Below are 14,657 nucleotides of genomic sequence, written 5' to 3' on the forward strand. Positions count from 1 at the left end.
CCAACCTAGTGGAAGGAAGGGTGGAGTGAGCAGGGGCGGGGTCTCGGAGAAAGGGCACAAAGGACGCAGAGCAAGGGTATTTGGGTTTCAGGTAGATCTTGGATTGCACTTACATTCAAAAAGTGATCTCAAGCATAGAAAGGTTGGAGACCCCTGCTAAGGTTTCCCTTTTGAGGAATTCTGCTTTGATCCTAAAGCCCTATCTAAACTACAAAAATAAATATGCTTAAACACAGTTAAGAAGTGTGGTCCAGATGTGAGCTAGCATAGTTGTAGTCTTGGGGAGAGTTGTGGGGGAGATGAGGCATGGGCGGAGTTATTGAGAGTGGGAATACAAAGTGTAGCTCTAGCGCCATGCTAGAAAATAGTGCGAATTTGGGCTAACGTGTTCCTTCCAGCAGAGGAGATACTATTGCACAATCGTTCCAGTTTTGTTCATGCATCTATATACACCAATAGTGTCAATCATATGAAAAGAAACTGTCTTTTGATAAGTTGGTTCTTGATTAATCTTATGGGCCAGTCCATTATGCAGCCTGATCTAAGAATACAGTGTTAATTCTTAAAGACAAGTTCTCTTGTTTCCATTGCTTTCGGAGTTCAGCTTGGAAGGAATGATGAACAGTTAAAATCCCTGCATGAGATCTGAGACTCGGGTGGGGAGGGGAGATTAAAACAGCAGAGTCTGCTTTGGGCTATTTTGGCTTACTACTAAGAATCTCTTTAAAGCAAAAGCTAGCCTCTCCAATGGTGTCCTCAAAGCAATCTAGCAACAATTTCAAGCATAGGAAACAAGAACATGAACTTCAGAATTAATCTTATGTTAGGATTTATTGTCAATGTGTTTTTCATCCCCATCTAAATTTTATTTTCACAATACCTTCTTTTTCCTTGTATGTGATCGCTTCATTCACTTTGTGGCAGGATAAATCATGCTTAAAATTGCTTGGTCACAGAGCCTTTTGAGGTTTGACTTCTGGCCCAATGTGCATCCAGCCCTTTGAGTCTATTAGATCAATTCACAAAAATCAGGAACCATTAGCCATCCTGTCTCAAAGGATCCTGAAAGAGATGGGGGATGGTGCAGCGTAGTCCCAGTAAACATACACAAGCTGAATTTTTCTCTCTCTTTACATTGTGAGGTTTTTGGGTGGAGGCTTTTTAATGTCTTTGGAATTGAAAATAAATTAACCTTTGGGTTTCAAATTGCACTTCTCTCTTCCATGGAGGAACCAGCGACTAGCACAAGGAAAGAAGAAGGGATCAGTTTTAATGGAAAAATCTGTGATGCCCAGTTTTTATTACTTTGATTATAACCCATTATGTATCTGTAATCTGTGGCAATTTGCTATTTTGTAAAGCTGATGCACAAATTGGATGATCTGACTCACATTAAACTCTCTTTGGGCATATTACTGTAAATGTGTTTCTGGTCTCTTCCATTCTTGGAATAGGTTATAGAGGCAAAACCTTTGTGTAGTACAGGGTATTATTTAACACAAGAAATGCTTGCAGTTTGTAGACTCTCATACAGCCTAGGATTTCTGATGGTTCACTCACATTATCTGTATCCTATTCCCTGGATTAAGTTAGTTAGTAATGTCCATTGGTCCAAGTGCTGTTCTGTATTATACAACATTAGAGACAAGTGTTTGTTTAAAATCTAGGATTGAGCATGTATTAACACTTTCCCATGGCTCAGAGAGAAATTATGAAAAGGAAAACTCTGCTTTCAAGCTAATGTGATGCTAGTTAACATGCCCAGTCCCCAGAACTAGGGTGAACTGGCTGCTGTGCTAATGGAGAAATCATTGATGCTGTGAATCTGAATTTGCATCTTTATAACTAAGCTTCCTCCCTTCCCAAATGTGACCTCTTAGGACAAATAGTCTTTGTGTGAGTACTGTCCTGCCCCATCACTCTGTGATCCCATCACAATAGCCCACTTGCTTTCCTTTGACTTAGAGCCATAGTACCATATTGCTATTGGCACTTGTTCCTTCGAGCTTGTCATAACCCTCTCCACCCCTGCGTGGGAGTGTGTAGGTGTTACGCTGCTGCAGCTATCACCCTGTTATCTTTTTCCTTCTATATTCTCTCTCTTTAAAATATTGTAGATAAACTTGGTGTATACGGAAGCAAGGAGCTAAGATAGTCCAGAGCATTTCGACTTGTGAACTAAGCTAATAATAAAACCCAAGTTTCCAGAGCTGAAAACTATTGAGTAAATGTAGCACAGCCATCCTATCTTCTACTTAGGCCTCTTTTGTAGTAAAACTTGCATTAAACGACTGCTTGTTGTGTTTTTTCTTTACAGTCGTCCTACTCCCAATTACTGGCAGCTACATGCCTTACAAAACTTGTGTCACGCACAAACAACCCTCTGCCCTTGGAACAGCGAATAGACATTCGTAAGTAGAAGCTTTTCTTTTCTGTGGCCAAGCCACTAGCATAGCAGGCAAATAGTGTGGATAGCGACTAATTCATAGTACTGCAATGTGACAGGAAGTCTTTCTAGGAGCTACTAGGATTTTTGAACATATTGTCCTAAAATGTAGAGTGAAAAGACAGCTTTGCTGTCAAACAAGGTCTTTTCTTAGCCCAGAGTCTACTGGATTTGATTGCCAGATTGGACCTGGATAATATCTATCTAAGTAATCACAAATTTGTGGCCTTATGGATGAACAAGTTTTAAGATAATTCAGTTCTTCATGAAACAAAACACAGGACTATGTAGCACTTTAAAGACTAACAAGATGGTTTATTAGGTGATGAGCTTTCGTGGGCCAGACCCACTTCCTCAGATCAAATAGTGGAAGAAAATTGTCACTTCTTCCACTATTTGATCTGTGGAAGTGGGTCTGGTCCACGAAAGCTCATCACTTAATAAACCATCTTGTTAGTCTTTAAAGTGCTACATAGTCCTGTGTTTTGTTTCAGCTACACCAGACTAACACGGCTACATTTCTATCTCCATTCTTCATGAATTTCACTGTTGATCTCCTAGTTCTTTTGTCTCCACTACTTGTTACTTGATTGAATCCAATTATTAGAAAGATGTCTATTTTGTATTTGCCCGTCTTTGTTCTCCTGTGCTGGTTCTCTTTGTGTGCATGTGTAGTAGGGTACTTGCTGTTCATTATCTCCCAGGACAAGTATTGAAGACAGATACCAGCTAAAGTTTAGTTTTTGCCTGTGACCCAGAGTGGGGATAACTTCCATGTTTGATTGTGAAATTGCCTTGAACTGAGTTTCACAGCTCTGCTACTGTCAAAGGGACAAAAGAGCTCAGCCACAACTCTAGTCTTGGCCAGGTCTAAAGAGTGGGCCAAGGTGGAAAGCTATTTGGAAAATCCAGGATTCTAGTCATTCAGGACTGAAATTAAACCCCAATTATGACGGCAGATTTCTGAATGTTCTGTTTTAGGAATAGTGATTTGCATGAGCAAATAAGAGCAGATCTGGTTGCACTGATGCGTTCCTTTTAGGAAAGGAGAATGAATAGGATACATGGGCAGTCTCTTTCAAGAATATAGATTCATAAACTTTAAGATCAGAAGGGACTGCCCTCCTGCACATTGCAGGTCACAGAACCTCACCCACCCATTCCTGAAACAGACCTATCACCTCTGGCCGAGCTACTGAAATCCTCAGATCATGGTTTCAAGACTTCAAGTTAGAATTCACCATTTACATTAGCATAAACCTGTCAATCACTCTCGCCCCATGCTGAAAAACAAGGCAAAAAGTGCAAAACCTCTCTACCAATCTGACCTATGGGAAAATTCCTTCCCAACCCCAAATATGACAGTTGGACCCCGAGCATATGCTCAAGACCCACCAGGCAGAGAAGAACAGATTAAGTTTGAGTTGAGAATGCTTTGTGGCAGTGGTCCCCAACCTTTCGGGGCTGCCCAGCGCCCGGGGGTGGGACCAGCCCAAATCATTCCGCGGGTGCACATAAATGCCCCGGCAGGTGCCATGGCACCCATGAGCACCGTGTGGGGACCACTGCTTTGTGGGACTCCACTTGTCATTTGCAGTCATTCCTGCTGGGGTCAATCTCATGGGATGGAGCAGAAGTGTCTCTGATTAGTGTCTCTTGTTGCGGGAGTAACTGTGGTATCTGCTTTGTGTGGTTCTGACCCAAAAGAACCTCTTCGTACCAGCAGGCAAAGGATTCACTGTTCAGTAATAGCAACTCTCACCAGCCTGACAAACTCTCTGCTCCAAACATGCTGCTTTCATGGTGTTTGCCCAAAAAGGGGATGGGAGGTGTTAAATGGAAGCTTACAGCAGATAGGTCCTTATTATAGTTGTGTGATGTATGGACGGATGGTATTTGAGAAGTTGTATGTATGTACTAAAGATGTTGTAGAATGTGTGTCCCGGGCAGGCTTGTTGGAATTCTAAAGTGGACTCACCTATCTCCTTTGTGCTGGGCTTTACAATGTTTGACACATAAATAAAAGGAGGTCCTGTTTACATGTGAGAATCAAAAGGAAATACAGGCGGAAAGGGGATGAAAAATAAACTTGTGTGGGGAGACCTCTTGGAGCCAGCACACCAGGAAAGAAACCACGGGTAATCTTTCTAACTCAGGGAGTTGTTAACCTGCAAACCTGAGTGAGGGCTGGCAGAGCCCTGGGATTGAGAGGCTGAAGGTGTGACAACCAGCTATTGTTGCCCCCCAGATTGTCACACTGGATGCTGGAGGGGGATAGCAAAATGACTTGCTGTCTGAGGTCCCTGAGACAGCGTGTCAGTGCTCCTTTAACCAGCCGGAGTTAGCCAGCTTCTCCTTTCTCACTGGACAATGGAATGCTCTGATGTCTGAGGAACGGTTCTGAAACCTTTCAGCAGTTCTCACCAGACGTGTGTTCTCACACAGCACTGAACTCTTAATACAAAAATAACACACTTGTGTGTATGGGGAAAAAATTGTTCTATCCACAGTTTCATATAGCTAGAGCCTCCAAATTCTTGGCATATTGTTGTATGACTACTCTGTCAAAAATATATGTCCTTTACAGCTGTCTGGATACTATACTTGCACTTCCATACTTTCCAACATGGTGATGGGTTCCTGTGTTTTGGTGTAGCTTCTTAAAGATATTTTCCTTAATGTAAATTCACAAGCTTATGTCCAACTTAATGGTCTCTTTCTCTAGGAATTTCCTTATTTTTATTTTTTGTCTTGCAGGGAACTACGTGCTTAACTACCTTGCCACCAGGCCAAAGTTGGCAACTTTTGTAACGCAAGCACTAATTCAGTTATATGCCAGGATCACAAAGTTGGGCTGGTTTGACTGTCAGAAGGATGAATATGTCTTCAGAAATGTGATCACAGATGTCACAAGGTTTTTACAGGTCAGGGGCATTTTTGAAAAACAAGGTGGGGGGAGAGCCAAAAGCCTGGTGTGATTGGAGTATTTTTGTTATGCTTGAGTTTCCATAAAATGCCCTGAGAACCAGGGCAAGTGTACAGCTAGTCTTCCATTTCCACTGCATTAGCTGTTGTTACTCAAGAGTTCTGGTATTTATGGCCTGTCAGAGATGATAAATCTAGAAATTGACCTGTCTTGACAACTGTCCCATGTGTGATTATAAGTTCAGGGTAGGGGACTGTCATTTTGATTTCTGTTCAGTGCCTGGCACTCCTGGTGTGCTATAAGTATTTAATACTGTGGCAGAACTTGGTATGTAATTCCTCTTTAAACCCCGAATCCAAATGATCCATCCAAAATGAAAAACACGATGGGTTCCCATTCAAGTGAGGGCATATCATCTCACTTGCAGCTGTGTTACTGCGCTTGACAGATTGGTTGGTTTCTTGAAGTACCGTTCTTTTAGTACTAACCCAGGACCATCAGGGCCTTCAATTTGGGTGAGTGGTTTTTTTAGGTCATGAATTTTGGCTATACCAACCTCAGTCCTTTAAGCCGCTGTGCTGATGGGTGGGTGAGTCTTTTCATGCTCTGCCTGGGATTCCCTGGACAGCCATCAGAGTAATACTACTAAGAAAAGAGGCGAACTTTCCAGGAACCTCTCATTGCTCTGCCTGGCCAAGATAGCTTCAGTGAAGAGGACTGGCTACAACTCATTGGCTGCAGAGTGCAAGATATGAGTTGGCGGTGTGACAAAGGAAGGTTTTAAGAGTATGTGTGTGACGTGTGAGGGAGGAAGGGGGTTGGTTATAGAAGATCTTCACGAATTTTATCTGGGACATTAACTAGACATATCTGTAGAAACAACCCTTCTCATAAACATGGTTATTAGCAAATATTTACACTGAGATCTCAGGGTGCTGTTAGAATTACAGTTGGACCCATTGGGTGGACATAAGACCTTGTCATAAGACAGACCCGGCCCACGTGAGTTTAGCTTTACAGGCAGAAGAGTGAACTTTTTCAGCAGTTGGTCCCAATCTGAGACTCTCTTCCTGGGAAGGTTAGCAAGGAATAAAATCACACTGGCTTTTTTTCCAATATAACTTTTTGACAGTAAAACATCCACAAGTTAGAGGAAGATGGCAGAGTAGTAGTAAATAACCCCAGAGTCCCTAGCTGCAGTGATCGAAAAGGAAAGGAACTTGAATGGTACTTTTATATGGGGGTGGTGAGATTGTTTGATTTTGGATAGGTATTTGAATGGTGTGACAAGAACGGGATCTCAGCACTTACAAACTGTTCCTGAAAAGTAAAATTGAAGAAATGCTATCCAGAAAATATTACAGTACTGAAGGATTGCAACTTTCCCAAAACTCTCTGCTCACATGGTTTCTGGGGTTTTGAGACAATCCTGTTGATTTTCGCTCAGTAGGGATGTGAACGACTAGTTACTCCCTCCACCTCTATCAGAAAGAGGCAACGAGGGCAGGAGGGGGACAAGAGGGAGTGCTTCAAAGCGGCAGTGCCGCGTGGAGCCTGGGGCCAGACCCTGGTCTCCATGCTGCACTGCCCCTTTGAAACACCGCGTGCAGCCCGGGGCCAGCTGTGGAGCCCGGCATCAGGCTCCACACGGTGTTTCAAAGCAGCAGTGCTGCCAGGCTCTATGCAACGCTGCCGCTTTGAAACGCCGCAGGAAACACGGGGCCAACGGGGACTGTTTGAGTCCCCTCCTGGCTCCGTGCTCCCCGTAGCGCTTTCATCTTTAAAGTGTAGCAACAGCCCTGGGGCTATTGCTGCACTTCAAAGGGGGAGGTGCCCTTATTGACTAATTGAATAGTCAATGCAATTTGCATCGATTATTCAATTAGCCTATTGATCTAAATTTAACATCCTTATCACTCAGTCCTCAACTCTCTCCCCCAAAGTGTGGTGAAATGAAGGCTGTATTTGGTTCAGGGTCATGGGTTCAGTGCAGATTCCTGGCTACTGCTGCATAGTATCATGTTGATGCTTGAGACAAAGGCCTGTGATCACAGCCTTTTCCCCACCAAGACTGCAGCATGCTTGACTCCTGCCACAGGAGTGAACTTACCTTTGCAATCATGCACTTACCTTTGCCATTGATTCCATCAATGTAATTCCGTCTTTGAAGAATCAGCAGTAAATAGGCACCAAAAATGTGATTGAGAGTAGATAGATAAGCTATTCAATAACAGCTATATGTTGTTGTTTGAGCGCTCCATAGGCATTGTTAGCTGCTGAGAGCCTGACACATATATCAAATTGTACATGATATGAATAGTTTTTAAAAAATGCATCTAAATATAGAACTCCTGGGTATTTTTAAAAAGTTGTGCTTGAATATTTTCCAGTCACTGTGCTCTGAAGACATAGCACATCTAGCCAGACATATGATCTAGTACGTCCTTCTACATGGCAGAAGGATTTCAGAGTTATAATGAAATCTGGTGAGACCAGGTTAATGCTAATTCTTCCTCCTCCTCCTCCTCCTCCTTTTCCCTTTCATTCTCTCATCAGGATAGCGTAGAACACTGCATCATAGGAGTGACAATCCTGTCTCAGCTAACGAATGAAATTAATCAAGTAAGTGCTACAGCCTTCTTCAGTGAAGTAAGTGTCCAATTTTCTCATTTGTATTGTTCTTCTGTGTGTGTGTGTGTTGTGTGCCGATTTTAATTTTTTTATGCAATCCTATGCTTTTGCGGTAAGATATTATATTTCCTCTGATCTAAGGATTTCTTTGCCATCTCCTGTTCTTTTAGCATCTCTCATCTTCTCCAGTGCCTGGATGTAATGCTCCATAATAAAAATGAAGCAGCAGTAAAATAGCAAATGGGTTTGTGCCCAGTACTATCTCCTGTCTGTGAGGATAAAGCCCCACCGCATGAATTAGCAAAGCATCATTAGCATCTTTTGTCCTCCATTCCTATGCATTCTTTTAACTTTGTGCATTCTCGTTTTTTTTAAAATTAATAATCCTTCTTTGCCTTGTCTGTCATTCCAATAACTCCTTCATGGGGCTGTAAATATAGGATATCAACATAATACATTTGGCAAATTTTGTAAGTTTCCTTTCTGAATACATAGCACGTTACACGTTCAGTGCTCCTTACAAATACTGACTGAACCTGCCAGCATTTGTGGGAAGGTAATTATATAATATTCATATTTCAAACACTTTTGAGGGAGAGGCTGGCAGGGCAGGAAGGGAAACATGAGTTAAGTAACTTGACCAAGCATACATTTGAATCAGTGGCATAAACAGGACTAGGACTCTGGAGTTTGTCTTTCAGTCCCACGGTTAGGTTTCTGCTAGATCTTGCTGCTTTGGTATTTATTTGAAAAGCTGGGGCTAGAGACATTAATTGGTCACATCTAAGCATGAACGAAAAAGTCATAAGCTCTTAAAGCCCAATTTATTTTCTAGTCATGACTCAGATTTTACTACAGGTTGAACCTCTGGTCTAACAACATTCTAGGACCACGGAGGTTGCAGGCTGAGAGCACAGCAGGTCTGGTGGCGGGCAGCGTGTGGGGCTGGTGGCCGCGAGTGAAGCCCAGCCGGCAGCCAAGTCCTGCTGGCCACAGGAGCCATGCCCAGCAGTGGAGCCCCACAGCTAGCCCGGGAATGGGAAGCCCCAGACTTGGCAGCAGAGCCTAGTAGGCAGGCTAGGTGCAGTGCGCTGGTTGGGCCGAGGAGAACCCGGAGGCCTGACCTTGTCTGTTTCGGCGAACTCTTTTGTTTGGGACTAAAGAGCAGTTTTCCCCAGGGCCCTTTGTTTAGAAGATAAATAATCTAGACTTTTGCTGAAAGGGCCAATATTAATTACTTTTGTTTTAGCCTTTTAAGTTCTCGTTAATAGGGAAACTAACTTTGCTTTTGCTAATATATGTGCAAACACTTGAAAATAATCCTGGCTTCCAAACTGAGAAATTCTACCATGGCATTGAACAACTTAATTAAAAATGATTGTTTGTAGTCTATTAGATACAGGAAATATAGGCCAGAACTTTCCCATTTTGGTGTCTAAAATTGTGCAAAGCACCCACTTCTCGCACTGAAGTCAGTGAAGTTCAGCTTCTCTGAAAATCAGGACACGTTTTGTTTAGGAGCCTGCAAGGTCTGCTCTGAACAGAATCTATTTCCACCCATTGTGTTTGGTTTAAACTTACATCACTTCTTGGGATTTGGCTTCATTGGTTACTCAGGCAACAAAGTTACTGAAACCCTAAGGCTGATTGTTTTCATCAGCCTTGGATGTTGTTACCCACACTAGATATCGGGTACTTCTGAAAATGTTACCTACATTCCATTTTCAAAAGTTATTTAAACATTAGCAGCTTAAGTTCTTGGAAATGGGCTTCAGGCTCCTAAATCACTTAGATGCTGTTGAAAATGCTACCCATAATCCTGCTTTAAAACTAGCTCAAGTAAACTTGGTTTTGCTTGAGGCAGAACTGTGTGGTTAAACAGTTTAGGAACATTGTTCTAACTTAGTACCCTAGACGGGTAATCTAGTTTTATCAACAGTTCAATAAGAGCTAATGGTAGTACAGAAACCATTATTTTATGTTAATAGAATGTAATACAATTGGAGAACGTCCCTTTGGTTTAATCAACCGAGGCAATGCAATTATAGGGGAGGAATGCCTCGGTGTGCCAGTCATGTTTTATTCACAGTGTTCCTGTGAATTATATTTGCTTTGTTTCCTTCCTGTAAATTGGTTCTAAAAGTTACTTGTCTCTCTACCCAGGCGGACACCACTCACCCCCTGACCAAGCACAGGAAAATAGCTTCTTCGTTTCGAGATTCATCCTTATTTGATATCTTCACGCTTTCCTGCAATTTACTGAAACAGGTAGAGATACTGCAGTTCTTGTCAAAATGCTGCATCAAATGTAGGGGTAAACTCCTTCCTGCTGTAACTCCATTGGAACTCGTCATTTCAATATTTGGCAGTTTTTTTGCACTCCTGCCTTTGGGGAAACTATTAGACTAGATTCCTACCTTTCACTTCTTAGCGTGTCTCTACTACAGAAGTCGAGAAGCTGTTCATTCATAGGAAAGGTTATAGGACAGTCTGATTTTCCTGTCAGGAATTCAGGTTCTGATTTAGGTTTTGTGTGTTCACTTTAATATATACCGAAGATAGAAATTTTATGATCTTTTTTTAAATTTTCAAATGAAAACACTTTGGACAGCTTATTTCCCCATTCCGTACAGGAACTGGTATAAAACCCTATTATAGTGATATAATTGGGTCCCCTAAGGGAATTGTAATTAAAGCAGATATGACATTCTAGTGTGGACAAGGCCCTTGTCTTGGTTGTTAGGTCCTGCCAAAATTCCTTTGTGCTGCTGAGTAGCTGCACAAAAGAAAGGTTAATGGCCCTACCACCTTTCCTCAACCAGGTAGTTCCAAGGGAGCCTTGGACTAGTGGTTTCCTAGGGGTAAAGTGAAGAAGGAAAAGATGCACAGGCATGTACAGTTTGGTGAGAGTCCTACAGGCATAAGCCTGAGGCAAGTGCTTCTTGGGATAGGGAATCAGTGCCTTAGCAAGGGTTTTTCTGCCAGGGAGAGTTGCCTTGCACAGTTTGTTACCACCTCTATTCAGGAACATAACACTGCTGTATGAAAAGCAATTACACTGTTTTTAAATCCTGACTCCACATCTGATTTCTGTACCAAACAAGAAAAGGATCTACAGGGTCCCAAGATCCACTCGGTGGCGAAATCCTGTTGGAACATCAACACAACTAGTGTTGTGCCAGTGTGTGAAAATGGGGCAATGACACTGACTAGAAACAGTGGGAAATTCATCAGTTTTACTCATCTAAAGAAGTGGAGTGATTGTTTTTTCAGCTCCCCCCTCCCCCCCCCCCCCCCGAGTCTTCAAACTGACTGAAGTATCAAAGTAAACAAATTTCATAAATAGGAAAAAAACAGGTTGTATCTGGAAAAATCTTTCACACTGAACAATTCCTGGTTCTGGTTCTGCTAGTCTTACACGTAAAGAGTTTGGGTTTTAACGAGGTCTGTCTAGCTTGACTTTTTCCCTTTTAATGTTACCACGGGTTCATAACGAAATGTAAAATGTTACCTAGAATTCACTTGTGTGTGCCACGTGCCTGCATGATTTATTTGTGATTTGTCCCTCAAGGGGAAATGAAACTTGGAGGCTTGAATGACATGACTCATTGGGGATACAGCCTCCAGTTTTATATGTCTTTACCTCTCAATCATCCTGCTTTTGTCTTCCACAATGTCCCAATTCTAAGGACAAATTGTGATGATTTCTATTGTCCCATTTAATGCCCTTATTTTCCTGTGACTAATGCCCATTACCCCAGTTATTCCTTTCTCTGTTTGGCTGCTTGCACAAGCTTCTATGTAAAACACCAGATGTTTCCAAGGTGACCCTCCAGTGACTCTAGTTGTTTTCCTTTGGAGGGGGCAAAGGATTGGGCTGCTAAGATTGTCTACATCACGGTCATAAACTGGGAGACATTCTGGACTGGGGGTGACGGACAGTTTCAGCAATCAGTGAAACTGCATTGAGCCCCATTGCAACTGCTCAGATTGCTTTGTGGCAGAGTTAGGGTAGAAGTAGCTCAATTTCTCTATGAAAAGCATAGAGCAACTGCTGGTTTGTGTCTCGTGCTGCTATACAACAGCTATGAGCTGATCTAGCATCACAAACCCACTAAACATCTTGTGTTGCTTCAGAATCCTTCAAAAGCGGCGAGGAGTCCTGTGGCACCTTATAGACTAACCAAAGTGTTGGAGCAGAAGCTTTCATGGGCAAAGACCCACTTTGTCAGATGCAACCTTGTCTAGTCCCTGAGTTTTGAACCTGGAGTAGGGTTGATTTAGATCATTTTTGCAACAAAGGGAATGCGCTTATTTCCCTACCAGAGGGTCTGGTGAAGTAACAGTATCCTCTGCTGCTAAATGCATATCAAGCAGATAGTGCTTCCTTTTCACTCAGTCCTCCTTGTGCAGTAGAAAAGCAGCCATGCTTGCCAGACTGTAATTATTCTGGAAGACCCATCAGATTAGGAACACAGGAAAACACTATCCATCCTCTATCTAAGGTCTAAAAACTCAAGTACAGATTCCTTGTAAAGCGGGGGCCCCAGGGATATTTCGGGGGTCGGAGGTGGCCTCACAACCTAGACATGAAGGTGGCACATGATACTTACGAATGTTACATCCTGTTCAAATGAAATTATGCTCCCGGTTCAGGCACCACGTTGTTTGTTTTTATCCAATGTGCTCTGCAGGCTTCAGGGAAGAACCTGAACTTGAATGATGAAAGCCAACACGGCCTGCTCATGCAGCTACTCAAGCTCACACACAACTGCCTGAACTTTGATTTCATTGGCACATCAACAGATGAGTCCTCAGATGATCTCTGCACGGTACAGATCCCAACTAGTTGGAGATCAGGTAATGCTCCTGATGGGGGAAGGGAAACAGGCTAATCTTCAAGGTGCCAAATGAGACTCTTGTGGCTGGCCAAGGCTTTGTCTACAATAGATAAATTGATCTTTGTCAGAGAACCAAGTGTGCAAACCAATTGTCCCCTAACCCAATTACAGACGTGATTCGTGTTGCTAGTATAGGCTGGTCCAAAACCACAAAAATACCGTTCCTTCTGCCCCGTCAATCCTAGGCTCTTGTAGATTTCAGAAATTAAAAATTTGTCTTATGTGGCAAGCTTGGGGGGAGTGGGGAGGTTTCCATTACACTTCTCATAAAAGAGAAGTAAATAAGCCAGAATGGAGCCCTGTCCGTTCTGAAATCCAGAGCTGCTTTCATACCACTCCCTTTAAAAATGAGATTCCCTGACTAGGCAATTGTGAAGAAAATGTTGTGCTCTTTGGCAGAGCTTCTGCTCTTGTCACTTAAGGACATAGCAGTTGTACTGTCAGACCAGTGGTCTGTCTAGCCTAGTGGACAGTGCCAGAAGGAAAGAAAAAACAGGGCAACTTTGAGTGATTTGTGCCCTTTCATCCAGTCCCAGCTGCTGGTAGTCAGGGGCTTAGGGACACCTGGAGACACTTCTCTTTTTCTAGCTTTGTGTAGCACATCCTTGACATCGTCATATTCCTTAGCAGTCACTCTGCAGTCACAGATTGCTTACAAAGACCATTTTATGCTTGTCTGCACCCTCTTTACGCTAGAAAGAATGATACAGTTAGAGAATTCTAGTGCTGTGCTCTAGAGCCGTCTCTTCCAGAAATACACGTATTACGTTAGAGAAATATAGCAGGGCATTTAAAGGAAGCAAAGTACTCCATAGGATGCAATCATGCAGATGTCCATAGTAAGGTGCTCCTTTCTGTCTGTTTCAGCATTCTTGGATTCCTCGACCCTACAGTTGTTTTTTGACCTGTATCATTCCATCCCTCCATCGTTTTCACCGCTGGTGAGTTCAGAGTTCATGGTTCTTATGAAACCTAATACTAGAAAGCATTTACAGCACCGGGAGAGCCATAACTAGGGACATCATTGACATATGGGCCTGAGATACTGGCCTTTTGATGTAAAATGATGTAGGATGCTTCAGAACAGATGCTTATTTTGATAGTATAGTATTATGCCCTAAAGACCAAAAGGGAGGCTGTGCCCAGTTCTTTAGTGCTGGTAGTTTTGGTATCTCCAGTGGTTTGAGTGGATTAAGAAGCAGTCCCCATTGGTTGGAAATATTGTACTGCCCATCTCTTGCCAGGCCTGTTAGAGACTATCCAAGTGCTCTCAGCGAATGTACCGTCCTCACTGCCTAGGAGAGAGCCAAGGGATGGCATTGCCATTTTATAGGAGGGAAAGCAACAAGAGTTGAAATGACTTGCCCAAAATCACACGGCAAGTTGGTGCCACATTTGGGAGAAGAACCCAAGAGACTGACCCCCGAGTCCCATTTTCTATCCATTAGACAAGAAAGGGCCAGTAGCATCAACCCAAATAAAGAATTCACGTGACTGGATGTTTTCTGTTAAAATATTATTGCCAACCAGCAACCGGGTGATCTGATCCAATAATTGAGTTGGTGCGTAGAGCTGCTCACTCTGCAGCCAGCCAGACTCAATGGCTATGTCTACACTGGCACCCTTTTCCGGAAATGCTTAAAACGGAACAGTTTTCCGTTATAAGTATTTCCGGAAAAAGCGTGTCTACATTGGCAGGATGCTTTTCCGGAAAAGCACTTTTCCGGAAAAGCATCCGTGGCCAATGTAGACG

General features: G+C 42.8%; 1 protein-coding gene across 1 annotated transcript in view; it reads left to right on the plus strand.

Annotated features, from left to right (window-relative positions):
- The window catches only part of XPO7 (exportin 7), an 86,097-nt gene that overhangs the window by 42,050 nt on the left and 29,390 nt on the right, over positions 1 to 14,657 (plus strand). The window contains exons 3-8 of the mRNA XM_089773813.1: positions 2,318 to 2,411; positions 5,204 to 5,370; positions 7,929 to 8,021; positions 10,167 to 10,271; positions 12,698 to 12,863; positions 13,772 to 13,845. Coding sequence (XP_089629939.1) covers positions 2,318 to 2,411; positions 5,204 to 5,370; positions 7,929 to 8,021; positions 10,167 to 10,271; positions 12,698 to 12,863; positions 13,772 to 13,845 — 699 coding nt within the window. The remainder of the gene's footprint in view (positions 1 to 2,317; positions 2,412 to 5,203; positions 5,371 to 7,928; positions 8,022 to 10,166; positions 10,272 to 12,697; positions 12,864 to 13,771; positions 13,846 to 14,657) is intronic.

Source organism: Pelodiscus sinensis, chromosome 28 (genome assembly GCF_052426305.1).
Source record: "Pelodiscus sinensis isolate ZL-2025 chromosome 28, ASM5242630v1, whole genome shotgun sequence".
NCBI classification, from domain to species: Eukaryota; Metazoa; Chordata; order Testudines; family Trionychidae; genus Pelodiscus; species Pelodiscus sinensis.